The 16,730-nt window shown below is 36.9% G+C and overlaps 1 protein-coding gene and 1 long non-coding RNA gene across 2 annotated transcripts; both read right to left on the bottom strand.

Moving 5' to 3' along the window:
- Positions 1-1,210: 1,210 nt before the first annotated feature.
- LOC105362682 (collagen alpha-1(III) chain-like) lies at positions 1,211-8,543 on the bottom strand. Its single transcript, XM_011500166.1, has 6 exons — positions 8,511-8,543; positions 6,310-7,144; positions 4,657-4,866; positions 4,396-4,560; positions 4,041-4,103; positions 1,211-3,954 (listed from the first exon to the last, which is right to left on the bottom strand). Exons 1-6 carry the CDS (start codon positions 8,541-8,543, stop codon positions 1,358-1,360), a joined length of 3,903 nt encoding a protein of 1,300 aa, XP_011498468.1. The 3' UTR covers positions 1,211-1,357.
- A 96-nt stretch (positions 8,544-8,639) lies between these two features.
- Positions 8,640-15,143, bottom strand: LOC105362454 (uncharacterized). Its single transcript, XR_912882.1, has 3 exons — positions 15,066-15,143; positions 13,935-13,998; positions 8,640-8,669 (listed from the first exon to the last, which is right to left on the bottom strand). It is a non-coding gene; the product is annotated as an uncharacterized LOC105362454 (long non-coding RNA).
- Positions 15,144-16,730: the final 1,587 nt, after the last annotated feature.

Genomic DNA, 16,730 nt, shown 5'->3' with positions numbered 1-16,730 from the left:
TGCTTGCGGCTTTCTTTTTAAGAATGCATTCATCGCACCTATAATGGTGACATTGTTTCATCCGTAAAAGGATTTATAATTTCATATTATTGGCAATCCCATCCAATTTCGAAAATTCAGCGATATTACTTATGCTTTGGAATAAATTTGAATGTTTCGCGAGTTCTTTTGTCGTTTTTGTTGCTGTTGTTGTTGTTGTTGTTGTTGTTGTTGTTGTTTTTCTTTTTAAATAATCCAACAATTGGTGAGTTTTTTGTTTTCAATTTATGTTTATTGGATACAAAGAGTTTTTATACTATATACTGTACAAATAATGGCGTTCTAAGGTCATTTCAAATATTACTCGTTTGTCAATGCACAAAGATGGATATATTCATTATCATTAAAATTTATCCTACACGTTTATTCTTACAATAATGATTGAGAAGGAGTGTAATAGGACGTGTGTGTTTAGGTTGAAGTAATTCGGGCTACAGAATCGAATGGCACATGACTTGTAGAGGTTTTTTTTTCTTTCTTTATTTCGCGTATAAAATATACATAATGGCATCCTTCTTAGGAGTCAAAAACCATTGTTATAAAAAATTACACATTACGCAGAATTATCAAAGTAATATTATAAAGTGGCGAATTTTCAATACAGGAGTCTTGGATAAAAAAAAAAAAAAAAAAGAAGAATGAGCGAAAGCACATTCGTTTTCGACGTATTGCTAATATCAAAATTACTACATTATATACAATTCTTTCAAAAAGTATAGTCCGACATCGTAGGGATATTGCATTGCACTAATAAATTATAATCTTGACGGTAACTTTTGCTTGGTAACTTCATTTTTATTAGAACAGAATAAATAAATATGCATTAGTAATACTCATAGGCAATCTAGAGAATAGAAAATTCAATATTTATTTTTATAAGTCAAACAAACGATCCTTTAACGTTCCTTAAGCAATTTCGTAACTTGGTACTTGGTAATTTTTTACACTCGAGGCCGAAGATATAATTTACGACATTTACCAATCATTTCAAATAATTACAGTCACTAACGGTTCTGAATTTGTTTTGTTTTTTTTGGTTGTTTTTTTTTTTTTTGTTTTTTGTTTTCTCGAAATCCAAGGAATAACACGTTTCTCAATGTTTAATAATCTCATATTATAAACCCATTGCTCGACAGAAGCATTAATGTACAATAATTTGCCTTTTTTTTGTATTCTTATAAATGTAGATGCATAACATGTGAATCTTATGTCACTTAAATTAATAGGTAAGAGAATGCTTGTATTTACAGTTATATTTTTGCACTGAAAACAGCATTGAGCTGGTTTGGAGCAATAGCTATTTCAAAAATAATTTCGATTAACCTGTACGCGGCGGCAGATATTCACGATCGGGTTTTGCGGGATTTTGAGCTGTTTCCGGTCTCCTGCCAGGAAAACTGCTCGGGAACGTAGATTCGGGAGGGAAGCTTGGACCTCTTGGTTTGTCACTTGGATAACCTTGGCTACCACTACCTGGTTGCTGTAATGGACCTTGAGGTCTTTCACTTGGAAACGATGGTTGATGCGCGCTCGGATATTGACCGGGACTCTGTGATTCTTGATCCGCTTTGTATGTCCTATCGTTATCTAAACCTAATCCTACTGAACTTGGACGTACTTGATCTTTTGGCGCTCCATATTGATTATTATTATTGTCGGGATATCCTCCTGGTTGTGATGGCGACTTACCAAATGAATATCCATTGGAATCAGGCGACTGAGAATTAGGAAGGTTGGATACTTCAGAGCCTGCGGGGAATCTCGTTTGTCCGATAGGTTGTACCGATCCAGTGAATGCTCCAGGACTTTGAGGTTCCAATGGCCTTCCAGTTCCTTGAGATCCTTGTTGCGGCGTTTGAGGACCAAGCGGCGCTAATGGAATTTTCTGACCACGTGGTCCCTGTGACGTTTGTGATACACCTTCAGGGAATGGTATGGGTTGCTGTGGATTTCCCATTATCGTATAATCATAAATGTTTTCATTAAGGAAATAATAATCCGCGGCTGAACTGCAATCAAACTGATTCCACCAAACACAAACAAAATATTGTTGATTAAAAATCGTGCCATTTGGGCATAAGAAATCAAATGTTTGATTATTTATGCAAATATGGAAAGCTTGGCACTGTGTTTCGATGTCAGCGTAATAACCTGGAAATTGTTGCGCATCGCAGCTGAAACTTGTTTCTGGAATTTCTGAATAAATTGGGTAATCCTGTCCTGGTTCTCCTGGTATAGCCGAAAAGTCACTGTCGAAAGAAGAGCCATTACTATCTCCTGCAGAAGTTTCCTGCCCACCACTAGGAAAACCATCCGACGAGCTCTGCCCTCTATTCGGATATTTATCAGATGGAGTCTGTACTCCACTTGGGAATCCTCCTGACGATCCTTGTCCTTCACTTGGTATACCTCTTGATGGTCCTTGTCCTTCATTTGGGATACCTCTTGATGGTCCCTGTTGTCCACCTGGTTGTCCTCCTGATGGTCCTTGTTGTCCACTAGGATATCCTCCTGATGGTCTTTGGGGTCCACTTGGGTATCCTTCCGATGGCGTTTGTGCTCCACCTGGTTGTCCTCCTGACGGCCTTTGAGGCCCACTCGGGTATCCTCCTACTGGTATTTGTCCACCACTTGGGTATCCGCTTGATGGTCTTTGGGAACCACTGGGATATCCTCCAGCTGGTCTTTGAGGACCACTGGGATATCCTCCTGTTGGTGTCTGTGCTCCACCACTTGGGTATCCGACTGATGGTTTTTGAGCTCCACTTGGATATCCTCCTGATGGTCTTTGTTGCCCACTGGGATATCCTCCTGTTGGTGTCTGTGCTCCACCACTTGGGTATCCGACTGATGGTTTTTGAGCCCCACTTGGATATCCTCCTGATGGTCTTTGTTGCTCACTGGGATATCCTCCTGATGGTCCTTGTTGCCCACTGGGATATCCTCCTGATGGTCCTTGTTGCCCACTGGGATATCCTCCTGATGGTCCTTGTGATCCACTTGGGTATCCTTCCGATGGCGTTTGTGCTCCACCTGGTTGTCCTCCTGACGGCCTTTGAGGCCCACTCGGATATCCTCCTACTGGTGTTTGTCCACCACTTGGGTAACCGCCTGATGGTCCCTGCGGTCCACTAGGATATCCGCCTGATGGTCCCTGTTGTCCACTTGGTTGTCCTCCTGATGGTTCTTGTTGTCCACTAGGATATCCGTTTGATGGTCCCTGCGGTCCACTAGGATAACCTCCTGATGGTGTCTGTGCTCCACCTGGTTGTCTTCCTGGTGGTCTCTGTTGCGCACCAGGATATCCTACTGATGGTCTTTGGGGTCCACTTGGGTATCCTTCCGATGGTGTTTGTGCTCCACCTGGTTGTCCTTCTGATGGCCCTTGCGGTTCACTGGGATATCCGCCTGATGGCCTTTGTAGTCCACTCGGATATCCTTCCGAAGGTCTTTGAGGCCCACTCGGGTAACCTCCTGCTGGCGTTTGTGCTCCACCCGGGTATCCGCCTGATGGTTTTTGAGGTCCACCTGGATATCCTCCTGATGGTCTTTGTGATCCATTCGGATAACCTTCTGATGGTGTTTCTATTCCACCGGGGAATCCTCCTGTTGGTCTTTGCGGTTTACTCGAATATCCTCCTGATGGAGTCTGTCCGTCACTGGGAAAGCCAATGCTGGGTCTACCACTTGGATATCCTTCCGGTCGACTATGTCCACTACTAGGTAATCCCCCAACTGGTCCTTGATTACTATATTCGTTGGATGGACTTTGGCCATGAGAACTTGGATATCCAATAGATGGCCCCCGGCCGTTACTTGGATAACCACTGGACGGTCTCTGTCCACTTGAAGGATATCTTGAAGATGGACTTTGTCCACCGTTAGGTCTTTGCGAAGGTCCTTGAGGGCCTGAGCCTACGGATAAAATAAAAATACATTATATCTTTTTTATAAAATTGTTAAAATCTACAAAGAAAAACTAATAAAGTCTTAGAAATTACTTGGATATCCGGTAAAAGGACCCTCTGTTTCTTGAGGTGGAGCTGGACCAGGATATTCTTCGTCTGCGGCATTGTAAATTTAATATTCTTTTTAATTATTAAAATCCTTAAATTCACATGAACATAATGAAGTAATATAATGTAACACCGTAAATAATATAGTATTTTTATCAATAAAATATTATTTCTATTATATCATTATATATATATATATATTTATAAATTGATTTTGAAACATTAATATGAATATAATAATATGTATTCATAAATTATTTACTTAATTCATGGCAACTATAATAATCAATGGTTAATCATTATGAAATCTTATTAATATTGTACATATTTAACTGATTACCTGGATAATTATTTGGAGATGGTCTTTTGCTTTCACTTGGGAAGCGTGATGTGGCAGGAATTGATGGTTTAGGTAAGCCAGGGGCAGCAGGTTTCGATCCAATTTCAGGAGGAGGATAAAGTCCGTTTGGTGGTCTTATTTTATCTCTGGCTGGAGATCCTGTACCTAATGACGATGAGTAATCTTTGTTTGTGAATTGTCCATGTTATTGTGCTTCTTTATTAGATGTAATTAGGGTTGATTAAAATTGATTGATCATACGTTCACTGGTGTAGCCTCCTGGAAATTGACCGCCGCTTGATCCTACTGAAGATCCAATTGATGGTCTCTGAGGACCTTGTTCAGTACCAGGAATTTGATTAGGATTGGGATATCTCCCACTCGATCCTCCACTTGGATTTGGGCTAGGAGGTCGTTGTTGGGCTCCTGGGGTTTTGCCACTACTAGGAAAATCATCGCTTGGTCGTCCTCCTTAATAATATTTATTTGATATGATTTTTTTCAAGTAATTTTACTCCGCAAGAAAGTATTTGCTGTACTTTCGAGAAATTAGAAGTACAATTTTAATTCTGTTTATAGCTTTTTATGAAAGTAACATTTTGAAAATATCATATTGAATTTTAAGATTGTTAATTAAGATGTTGATTCGGATAAAAGTCGCGTAGTAAGATCATAAAATTCATTGCAAAGGCAGACTTTTATATAAAATCCTACCATAAAGGATACAATGGCTATAAAGGAACTCATTCTCGTATCGAAAATATTTATTACTATTTTGAACAAGAACAATATAATAACATTCAGATTTAGCAAAATTTTCAGCAAAAGTAGTTAGGAATTTATTTCTTCGAAACAACAGTAATGAAAGATCGGTAACGTAATGGGAAACAATTGAAAGAAAAAAATATTGCCTCAGCAGCCTTACGCGAGCTTATTATGTACTTTTCAAACAATTGTAACTATGCTCGCAAGATTATGCATATCTCAGTAAAAGGCAATAGTCATCGAAATATTAGTATTAAAAAAAAAAAAAAAAAAAAAAAAAAAAAAAAAAAAAAAAAAAAAAAAAAAAAAAAAATGGTGGCACTAATAAATATAAAATATATCCAAGTCTGAATTCGGCATTTTACCAAAGAGCTTAATTCATAGTACTTTTGTTGGGGCCATAATAATAATGGTAAACTTATCAAAGGATAACGGTATTGATGATAACAATATAGATGACATAGATAATTAATTATAGATTATTTGCAGATAGTTTTCATCTATAAAAATTTTCCAACTTACAAAAATTCGATTAGTAATAGTTTGCTCCACTGATACGATTGTTAAAAATCTACTAAATTTATATTGAAAGTTGTATTAAAATGATTGGTTGTTAACGAAACTTTATGTTTCATTAAACAAAAAATATGATGTAATTACATAATTTTTGAAAGACTACTATGAATTATGCAATATATAATGATCATGAAACTATAACTGCAAATATAACTGTCAATTTATTAACTAAATTATAACCTTGAATATGCATTAAGAATATCCTTTTTTTTTTAAATATATATAACTATTAAACAATTAGTTGTCGAGAATATTTGGAAAAGTATTAAAGATATTTGTAAAATATTTCTTATCATTATTTTAGATAAAAAAAAAAAAAAAAAAACAATTGTATGTGCCATAATATGATGAAAATAATTCTAATTGTAAACGTAATGGAGTAATTTTGAAAAGAATACTATAAGGAAGAATAAAGGAAGCTGTTATTATTTTCAATGTTATTCTTATCACGCACATTAATGTGGCAATTCAACTTACTATTTATTATTACTATATATTATTATTTAAAAAGATAGTATAGGTAACACATTTTTCAATAAAATTCAATCTATCGTAAATGAGAAATTTGTTTACCTGGGTATCCACCGCTGTTTGGTCCCTCTAATTCGTTTCCAGGTTTACGACCTCCAGTCGTGTAACCTCCAGGACTATGTCCTGAACCCTGCTTATTACTTGGATACCCTTCGTTGGAAAACTGTCGGTCGGGTTGCAAATTCGATCCGCCTATTTCCGAAGTGGGACGAAAATTGCCACCCGGGCGACTTCCGGGTCGTTGAGAATAATTGGGTGCCGGAAGTTCGAGTGGATTTTCTGGTCTACCACTAGGATAACCTTCGTGAGATGGAGTGAGCGTCTTTTCACCAGGACTAGGCTTTCCGGACGGTAAATTCGTCGAAGGTCTTCGCTCATTGCCACTAGGCCTTCCAGAAACTTTATTATTGCCGGAGGGATAGCCATGTTCGCTTGGAGATTTTTCATCATCACCAGATGGAAAAATATTATTACCCGAAGGTCTTTGCCCTCTCGGGCCACCAGAAGGATATCCGCTTTCACTCGACGGCCTTTGTCCATTCGTGATTTCCGAAGGATATCCATTTCGAATCGATGGTTGATTATTCGATGGATAGCCATCGCTACTCGGCGGTCTTTGACCATTTACAGGTCTAGAAGGATATCCATTTCCTCTGTTAGATGACGGTCCACTAGGGAAGCTACCTGGACCTTCCGATGGGTAACCTCCGGTAGATTTAACTCCGGATATTGGTGATGGGGTCTCGGAAGGATAGTCGTTCGAAGGTTTTTTAGTAAAACCACTTGGACCTACGGGTCTCGAGGTAATTCCACCTGAGCCTGGTCTGTCCGAATTTAGAGGATTATCTGGTCGGGGATAGTTGTAGCCCTCTTCAGCCTGATGAATAAATTTTTTAATTATTAAGTAATTCTTAAATGTCGTTGTCGGGTTTCGCAACAAATAAGCAATCTCGTTGCATTTATCATAAATCCGTACTAATTTTAACAAGTTCAATAATCTACAATTTGCTAACAATGGATATTTATATCGTGTGCATTAGATTTCATTAGCATCCCTTTAATATTTTATCAATTTCGGGGTTATGACTAATAGTGAATAATTAATGAGCATGCAACAATGTAATATACCCATAATGTAATAATAATAATAATAATAATAATAATAATAACATTCGAATTTAGTAAGTGAAAACTTCTGTTAATGTTGCATAAAGCCGACGATAATATGAGCATTAAAATAAGGAATAATATGAATAAAATGAATAATATTTATTGTCTATATTAGCGTTCTTTGTTTTGTTGATAGGATACATTATATTATGAAAAATGAAAAAATAAGTTATTTCTATATTCATGATATTGCATGCAGATGACATTTAATTCACAGCACAGAGTGCTTATGCAAAGTACGTGAATTGCTTTTCTCCGAGGTCAAAGTAAGCACGAGCGAGAAAGTAGAAAAGAAAGAGAGTGTAAGAGGTGTGCGATGCTTTATTCAGTATATTCTGGTGACCGTTTAAAAGAGATTGCATCATGCTCTACAGGAACATTCGCGAAGCGATCGCAGGATTCGTAATAAGATGCGCATCATCCAACGTATTCGAGGTTACGCAACGTTTGCTACTAATGTTATCGATATCTTTCAGGAAGACGAATCATAGGATACCCTTTGTGAATACGAACGTTCTTATAAAGTGCGCTTGATCGTTGTACTAATATCCTGAATTCCAAAAAACATTTCGAATATATTCGGAAGGTTTATACGGTATATACGTGAATTGGTGTTAAATAGTTTACCTACAACATCATACAATAATCAATATCTAGAATTAATACATTTTAAAATAAAACTTACCGAATATCTTTGTAAAAAAAGTATTTATTATTATTATTATTATTATTATTATTATTATTATAATTAATATAGGCTGCGAATAGTTATCATCGTGGCTTTGCAATTGCATTACACATAATGCATAAGTGAAAACTCCAGACCTTTCCGATAATTCTTTCAAATTATATATCGTATGCCTTTCTAGATTTACGAATAATGCTTTATAATGTTCGCAGACTTTAAGAAATTAACAATCTTGCTGAATGAAAAATGGTATTTTGTCGTAAATTTTCTTGAACGAAAAGCAGACAAAAGGAGAATCGTATATAATTATATCATAATGCTTATCTTGTCACGATTAAACCGAAAATATCGTTAAAAGCTGAAATTGTGAGTAAAAGCTAAGTACAATGCCTGGCTGACCTTTAAAGTCCCATAACATTCGGATGCAAAAGACTTAAGGAGTAAATTGCAGCAGAATAGCACAGCGTAAGACTTGACGATCTGGATAGAGATTCATAAGAAAAAAGTAAACTTACCAATGTTGTGCGGGAGATAGCCAGCACAGCTGAAACAAAAGAAAAAACAGATGAAGAGAGAGAGAGAGAGAGAGAGAGAGACGAGACGAGAGACGAGAGACGAGACGAGACGAGAGAGAGATAAAAGTTGGCACGTGCACGCACACGATCTCTGCATGCTCGGCAACTTGCGCAAGAGCGAGAAACAAATACAATGATTCGTAAGATTGGTAAGTGAGCTAATGCAAGTGGCCCCGGTGCGCGACGTCTAAAAAAAATTCAGATTTAAGTTCTTAGCTGATGCTCCTCGTATGTGAGAACACGAATGTGCGGCTGCAATGCTCGCCCCCCCCCCCCCCAATTAATTAATTAGCAGCCGGGAAGTTATGTCAGAGATTTTTTAAATTATTTTACTCTCCCGCCGTCGAGGCGCGAGAATTTCACACGCGTGTGCGCGTCCTGCGTTTTTCTCGTATATTTATCGCGCGGCATAATATTCTGTATTGCGCGTGCGTACATCAGATGAGTGATTAATTTTGTTTTCTATTCCCTTCTTCGTTTCATGTACGATCGCCTTCGTGTTCGCTCAAATTGCACGATTGTTCATCGAGAATAGAAAGAATAGTTTAAAGCCGAGTGACGCGTGAAAAAGAATTTTTTATATTCTAATATTAACGCAAATATTCCGTAGAAAATCAATTGGTCGTTTATTTCGAGAATTTCAAACACATAGACGAGGCATTCTAACTCTACAGCGTCTAGAATGTTAAATTATCCTACTGTAATAACTTGCTCCATATAATTATAATTATATTGTTTGTATGATAATATTTGATCGAGGAGATTTTTCAGCTGCTTCGCAATACATTGGGTAAATTGTTATTTAATCTAATGCAATGACTCTGCAACAAACAATATTATAACGATATTGTTCTATTAAACAGATGTATAGCGATATTATGACTATGAATATATATATATATATGCGTAATAAAATATTGGAAGAATTGTCAAAACAATGAATTTTATAATATACTCGTCCTATAAAAATTTGCACTCTGAAAATAATTATTTACCCAATAGTATTTGATTATTATTATCGAATACAGAATACAGAATTATTTATTGCACTTGCTGTATGAATCAAATTTCGCCTTTAATTATTTATTAATTAAATTCTAAACGATAAGCTATTGTAATAAGTAGCTAGACACTTTATTTTGCAAAATGTAAAAATTTTACTATTTCATGTGGGATGCCGAAAATAAAATTCACGTATTAAAGCTGAAAAATATTTGATAATAAAATTGTCTAAAATGTTGCTCGAAAAGTATCTACAATTTACATTGATAAGAATAAAAATCTCGATAGAAACTTATTAAAGTCAATTTTGCATATTACATTGCGCAATTCGTTACATAAACCGCCAGCATTTTACAATCCTTTGAATTATAGTATTTCTCCGCAAATTTTCTATCCCCATCGCGTAAATTATATATAAATTAACTATTTCACACGGGCATGTAAATACTTATATCATTATAAGTTTCTTCGAAATTCTCTCGTTTCGCATTCCATTTGTATAGAGACTATTGCTCACGCGAAAGCCATAATACCCGAGAGTTTCCTTAACCAATTCGATGCATTCGATGCAAAAAAAAAAAAAAAAAACAACAACAACAACATAATAATCATACCATGGAGAAAAGTGGCCCAATTCAACATTAACGGAATAATTAGTTCTCGAAATAGTTACCCAACGACGACGAATATCGGCGCAGAAAAATCACGGACAATCGGCTGCTTAAATCTACGCAGCGGACCCGTAAATTAGTAAACGGGACAGAGCTTCTGAAATAATTGCGTCAGAGATCGCAGTGCGGGCGCGCACAAATACGCCTGCATACACTTGACCTTTATTTCCAGTCGCGCGATCATCCTCTTAAAGTCGAAAGACTCCGTGGAGAGGAGAGCAGAATAAGCGCAAGACTGAGAAATACGCTGGGCAGCAATCGCGCGGAGTCGCGCGGGGTTTTGGCGGGTAGCGGGGCGGGGATGTGGAGTGCACGAGGGTGATAGGGGGGGCCTATCTGGGCGAAAAACCTTCCCAAACAATACCCAACGAAGTGACTGTGCGTGGAACTTATCTTCTATTTATTTTAATTAGGGAGGAAGTTACGAAAAGTTGCCGTGCTAATCACGTACCACTCGGGGGGTCCACGAAAATTTCGGTCTTGTACATCCTCGCGTGCACTATTACGCAATCGTCTACCGCTCTACCTTGTACAACTTATACAGTGTGTGCGTCTGTTGGTTTTTTTTTTGTCTTCTTCTTCTTCTTCTTCTTCTTTTCCTTTATTTCCACCACTTTTCGCACTGACACGCTTTTTTTCACGCGATTAATGAATACGCGAGTGCTTACAGCACGAGGATCTAGTTATAGGATCTGTTCATTGTTTTGGAAGATTCAGGACTGTTTTTTTTTTTCTTTTTTTTTTAAATGAACGATTTCGCAGAACGCGCAGATGGCTTTGTATGATTTAGATCGAGGTTGATACTAAAATCCTCAAAATTCTTTGAACCTTGATATATATTCATTTTAGAAATACGCGGAGAAGGGCGAGTGTTTTGATCAGCGCACCGCGGAGGTGGAGAAATTTTTCTCAATTGTACGCTACACTTGAGAAACGGATGATTGTACTTTTTTTCTTATGCGACTTATTTCATATGATAAATATCAGCTACCACGTATTTATCCTACAATTTTTATAGAACATTAAATTTAAATGTATTTTAATGAAATTTTATATGTATTTGTATGCTCCTTAAATTGCGTATTGACCTCTCCATAGGTTTACGAGGATCTCTTACATGTCATTTCAATCAAACTTTTTATTTATTTCTTCATTATCGTTAAATTAAATATTTTATTACTATGTAATGACAAATGACATATGCATGTACTTTAGATCATCGTAAAATTCGACTAGGAAATCATATATTATTTTATATTTTATAAATTCGTCGAGTTTATAAATTTCAATTTTCTAATTATATAAAACCGAGTCATTTTATATGATATTCAGCTTTCTTAAATATTATAATTTCTAGATATAATGAATAAAGGGATGGTCGTTCCATCTTTTCTGTTTCATCGAAACATATGACATTTCAATTAATTAATTAATACAACTTTTTACAATAATTATTTGCATTAGAAAAAAAAAAAAAAAAAAAAAAAGTAGCCAACAGCAATTTTCATTTTTTATGAATTTTTTAATTTACGATACGCAAATTATTATACAAAATTTTATTATATAATTACATTGTTTGCGATTTCTAATTTATAAAACGAAAGTCTATTTAAATTCTATATTATAGTATGCCGTAAGAACTTTACTATACATAATATACGTAAAAATATATTAATATCCACAATTATTTAGCGCTGCGTAGTTAAAGAAAATAAATCTACAGCTATCTTTTCATAACTATACTCACAATTTAAATTTTAATTGTTTTTTTTATTATTTAATGTTAAATATTATGTCTTTGGAGTATCTGCGTAGAAATGAATCCAAGAATGCAATCTTTTCCTTTCAGTCGGTCCTTCAATCAGCATATACGTAATTATTTCAAAATTTCTAATAATTTGTCAAATATTACTTTTAATCATATATTAGAAAAAGTAAAAAAAAATCATTTATTTCAATTTTTATGCAACTATACCTTCATTATCTATAACGATAAATTGTATTTAACATCTTAGCTTTTATATGCTGTGGAAAAATAAATTTGAAATTAAAAATTAAGCTATTTAAGGACACGAGTATAATATTGTTCTAATATAAATTACAATATCATTGATTAAGCTTTTGTAATACTTAGTGCGCTAAACTATATAGAAAATATAAACGAGAGAGAAGAGAAGAAAGGACTTTGCTTATATAAAGCAATAATTAATAATTGTAGATTATTGAGTAACATTCATCTGAAAAATCCAGTTTAATTAAGCGCAGCGAAACATCGTATATTAATTCAATGTTGTAATACACCGGGACCTTCACTTCTTGAAGATTCATTATGTGTTTAAATTAACTAACCTTCGAAAATCCACTCGATCCAAGTTCTGATTTTCCTCTTCTAACTTTACCGCTCTAAATTATAATTGAGCTTCCAATTGATAGAGAATTAAAATTTTCACGATCAAAATTGCCTTCCCTTCAAATTCCTATTTGCTTTGTAAAGAACAATATATCGATGTGCGCAATTATTTCTCAATGAGTACGGTACCCGTTAAAAGAGCTTTCCATCCTTATCTGACCGGAGAGTGCACGTACCGAGTCGAAGGCTGTAGGCTTAGCGGCTCAGGTAAATAAAGAGAGAAGTAAAAAAAAAAATTTAACCATTTAAAAGGCGAGGCGAAAAAATGTCGGATCATCCGCTACTCCTTAGACTTAGACGCGTCTGCTTACGATTGTAAAACTGGACACAACTATCGTTTAATCAAACGTTGAGATAAATTTTACATTAGCGCGAGTCGTGCGGCTATTTACATTGATAAAAACTTGTAGAAAATGCTCGTTTCTATTTTAATTTTTATTTCGAGGTTTCAATGTAAAAAGCTATTATTATTTAAATTATATTCCTTTATTGTGTTTATTTCGTTTTTCATTCTAGAAAATTCAGTATCTTGCCAAGTTTCCTTAATCAAAGTAAAAAAGCAATCATCAATAATTCTATACGATAAGAATTATATATATATATAAAAAAAAAAAAAAAAAAAAAAAAAAAAAAAAAAAAAAAAAAAAAAAAAGACAATCAACTTTACTCGATAAGTCGAAAGTCTTTGGTATTAAGATAATGACCACATGTATGACAATAATATTTATCAAGCATTTTTCTGTATTTTTACAAGAATGTGTTATAATTGAAAAATTCTATTATATGAATTATCGTCCAGATTAATAATAGACAATGGAGTTTCATTGTCGTAAATAATTATTTGAGAGAAAAAGCCTTGATTACTTTACCACTTTTTTCTTTTTATAAGGCATTTACATTTACTCTCGTTTTATAAGTCAAAACGGTAGAGAATACGTAATTACGCGATTAATCGTAAGAATAATTGAATAATTATATATGAGCTTCAAAATTTAATAATTAAAAGAAGAAGAAGAAAAAAATCTCAACCGTGCCAATGAAGTGAAAAGATATCGATTATTTTGCCTTCGTTAACCCACGATAGCAGCAATCGAAGAGACGTTCGTCTCAAAATATCGTTACGCTTAATAAAAATATTGCAGTTAACTTACCTGTCATCAACAACAAACTTAACCTCATGTTTATTGTCGCCGACACTTTCCTCAAAGCTTAGGTCTGCAATAGAAGAAGAAGAAAACCTTTGTTTTAGTTTATTATAATCGCGCGGTTATGATCGATCGGATGTCCGTAGGATCACGGCATTGACAGTCGGAGCTTCTCCCACGTCGCCCCTCTCTCCGCCCATCGCGCTATCTCTTCCTGCCGCGAGAGAAAAGCTGTAATCCGCAACACGATAACAATGACAGGCCGTCCTTTAATATTGCGGGGAGATTTTCAATTCTCGTTTCTCTTTGACGTTGCGCCGAGCGTCACGCGGTGCGTTCAACGATCGTCCGATCCCTATCAAAGCCAGCCGCGCTTCCTCTTTACGCGCATCAACGTTCAACCGAGCACAGAGTTTTATTATCGTAAGTATCCGATCATGTCACTGATAAGCTTTCAATCTCATTTTTCTGCTCATGTAAGTACAATGAAATTGGGAAACGATTGCCACGATTGAAACGAGGCTACGATAATGACAGTGACATCCTGATATTTACTGAAATCTCTCGAATTGATGAAACGATAGCGTATTGGCGAATAATCGCAATGGAATTTCGAAAAAAATTAATATCCGTTTATTAGGGTCTTTTAATGTGCGGCACTCGATTAGGGCAATATTATAGTGAAAAATAAATTATACTTATCCTTGGCGTTGAGCGCTTGCGAGCGAAAAATTATAAAGGTACTCTTGCAAATTTATTTACTGTCAGGTAATAATTACGTTTAAGTACGAACGCGGAGAATGCTTGCACAAAAAATTCGCTTCTTATGAAAATTCGGAAATGCAGATAATAACAAATTGAAGCACTCGAGAGAACGATGGGACGCACGGGCCATCGTAAAACATTAATGATCGAAAGCCGAGCGATACGATAGAAAAAGTAAAAGAATAATGGATAAAAGGAACGGAAAGAGGGAGGGAACGAATAAAGGCGGATGGGAGGAGATGTCAATGTAAGAGAGTGGAGGGCGTTGAGAGGCGCACTTGACGGAACCGCGTGACATCTTCTGGTTAACGGTGATCGCAAAAGCTCCGATGTCGCCATGTTGGAGCACGATAAGTGTATCCTCACACTCACCCAACCGATCCCCGAGGGCTTTCGGGCTGAGAACGACACTGTGCGACGATGGGGTCTAGCGTTCTGTGGATAAGCCAGACAGTTGACTGATGGTGGAGGTGTCGTTCTGATCATATATAGGCCCTCTGGTTAAGCCGCGCACCCCACGGACAAACACACGGCTAGAAAGAGAGGCTAGACAACGAGATGAGTGAGTGAGACGAGCGAATGTAGGCGCTTCTTCTTTCTCTCCACCTCCCACCTCCCCATCTCCCCCTTAACCATCCATCCCCCTCCTGTTCTCCAACGCGACACACACGGCACGAAACGCACACGTGTCTGCGAATACACGGATGTTTGTTGGTCGTGTCATTGGTAGTGTAGTCGGGGATGATCATGATGATGACTCCACTCCTTCTCTCTCTCTCTCTCTCTCTCTCTCTCTCTCTCCCTCTCTCTCTCTCTCTCTCTCCACTTCATGATCGTCCTTCGTCCACCGGATCGAGAAAGATAACTATGTTCCCCCCGCCCCTTGCCCCTCACCGCTGCCACCTCTTCAGCACTCGTCGTCGTCGTCGTCGTCGTCGTCGTCGTCGTCGTCGTCGTCGTCCTCCTCCTCTTCCTCCTCCTCCTCCTTCTCCTCGTCCACCGCCGCCGCCGCCGCCGCCACCGCCGCCGCCACCGCCGCCACCACCGCCACCTTCTAAAGTAAGTCCTCCATCTCCCTCGTATATTCTTATTCCTTTTTTCCTTGGCGTCACTTGGCGGCAGCCCCTACTCCTACGCTCGCCTTTTTGTGCTCGCGAGGCGATAGAGGTGGTAAAGGTATGAACCCGCGTTATGTGTTTGTTGAGAGCCGATGCAAGTGTAGGGTGGGGGGTCAGTTGAAAAAATGCCGCCCGTTTACATTTTACTATTTCGTAGTATTAATTAGATGAGTGCTATCGAATACTAAGTGAATTGATTAATTTTATGTAAAATCGATTAAGCAATTCGTGCCGAAGGGTTAAAATGGTAATTTAATGGAAATATCTGCTACCGGATGGCCAATAGTTAACAACAAACACATTTGTTACTTTTCTCTATTTTTCTTACCATCTTAATAATACTAAAAGTCTTTTATTATTATTATTATTATTTTTTAATAATCGAATATATGCAATAAATAAATAATCCTCGAGAGTGATCCGTTTCATACGCCGCTATTACCAAATTATCAAGGCTTTCATATTTTTTAAAACGAAATGGAAATTTAAGCAATAGCTCATAATGTTGTCATACGTTCGAATTAAATATCAACGAAATAGTGGAAAAGCCTAATAAATCTTATGAGCACGACAGAAAATTAACTTTAGTAATCAAAAGATTTCGCGATAGATAGGGCGGCAAAGACAGGGATTGATTGGACAAGTCGATGGTTAGGTAAAGGGAGGGAGAGTGAGAGAGAGAGAGAGAGAGAGAGAGAGAGAGAGAGCGACACAGACACGCGTGAAAATAGGCAAAGAGGTGATGGCGCGGATGAAGAGAGGAGGAAAGAGTATTTCGAATAAAAGGAGCGAGCATGAGCAGGAGTATGATTGGAGGAGGGGGAATAATAAATCGCGAGGAACGACCTCACGGCTGCGATGTAAGTGACCCGCTAATGTCGGAGCAGCAGAGGGGGAGAAACGGAATGCCTCCGGGAGA

This window comes from Ceratosolen solmsi, unplaced genomic scaffold (assembly GCF_000503995.2).
Source record: "Ceratosolen solmsi marchali unplaced genomic scaffold, CerSol_1.0 scaffold41, whole genome shotgun sequence".
Lineage (NCBI taxonomy): Eukaryota > Metazoa > Arthropoda > Insecta > Hymenoptera > Agaonidae > Ceratosolen > Ceratosolen solmsi.
Note: the sequence above shows the minus strand (reverse complement) of the source record. Positions and strands in the feature narration are given on the sequence as shown.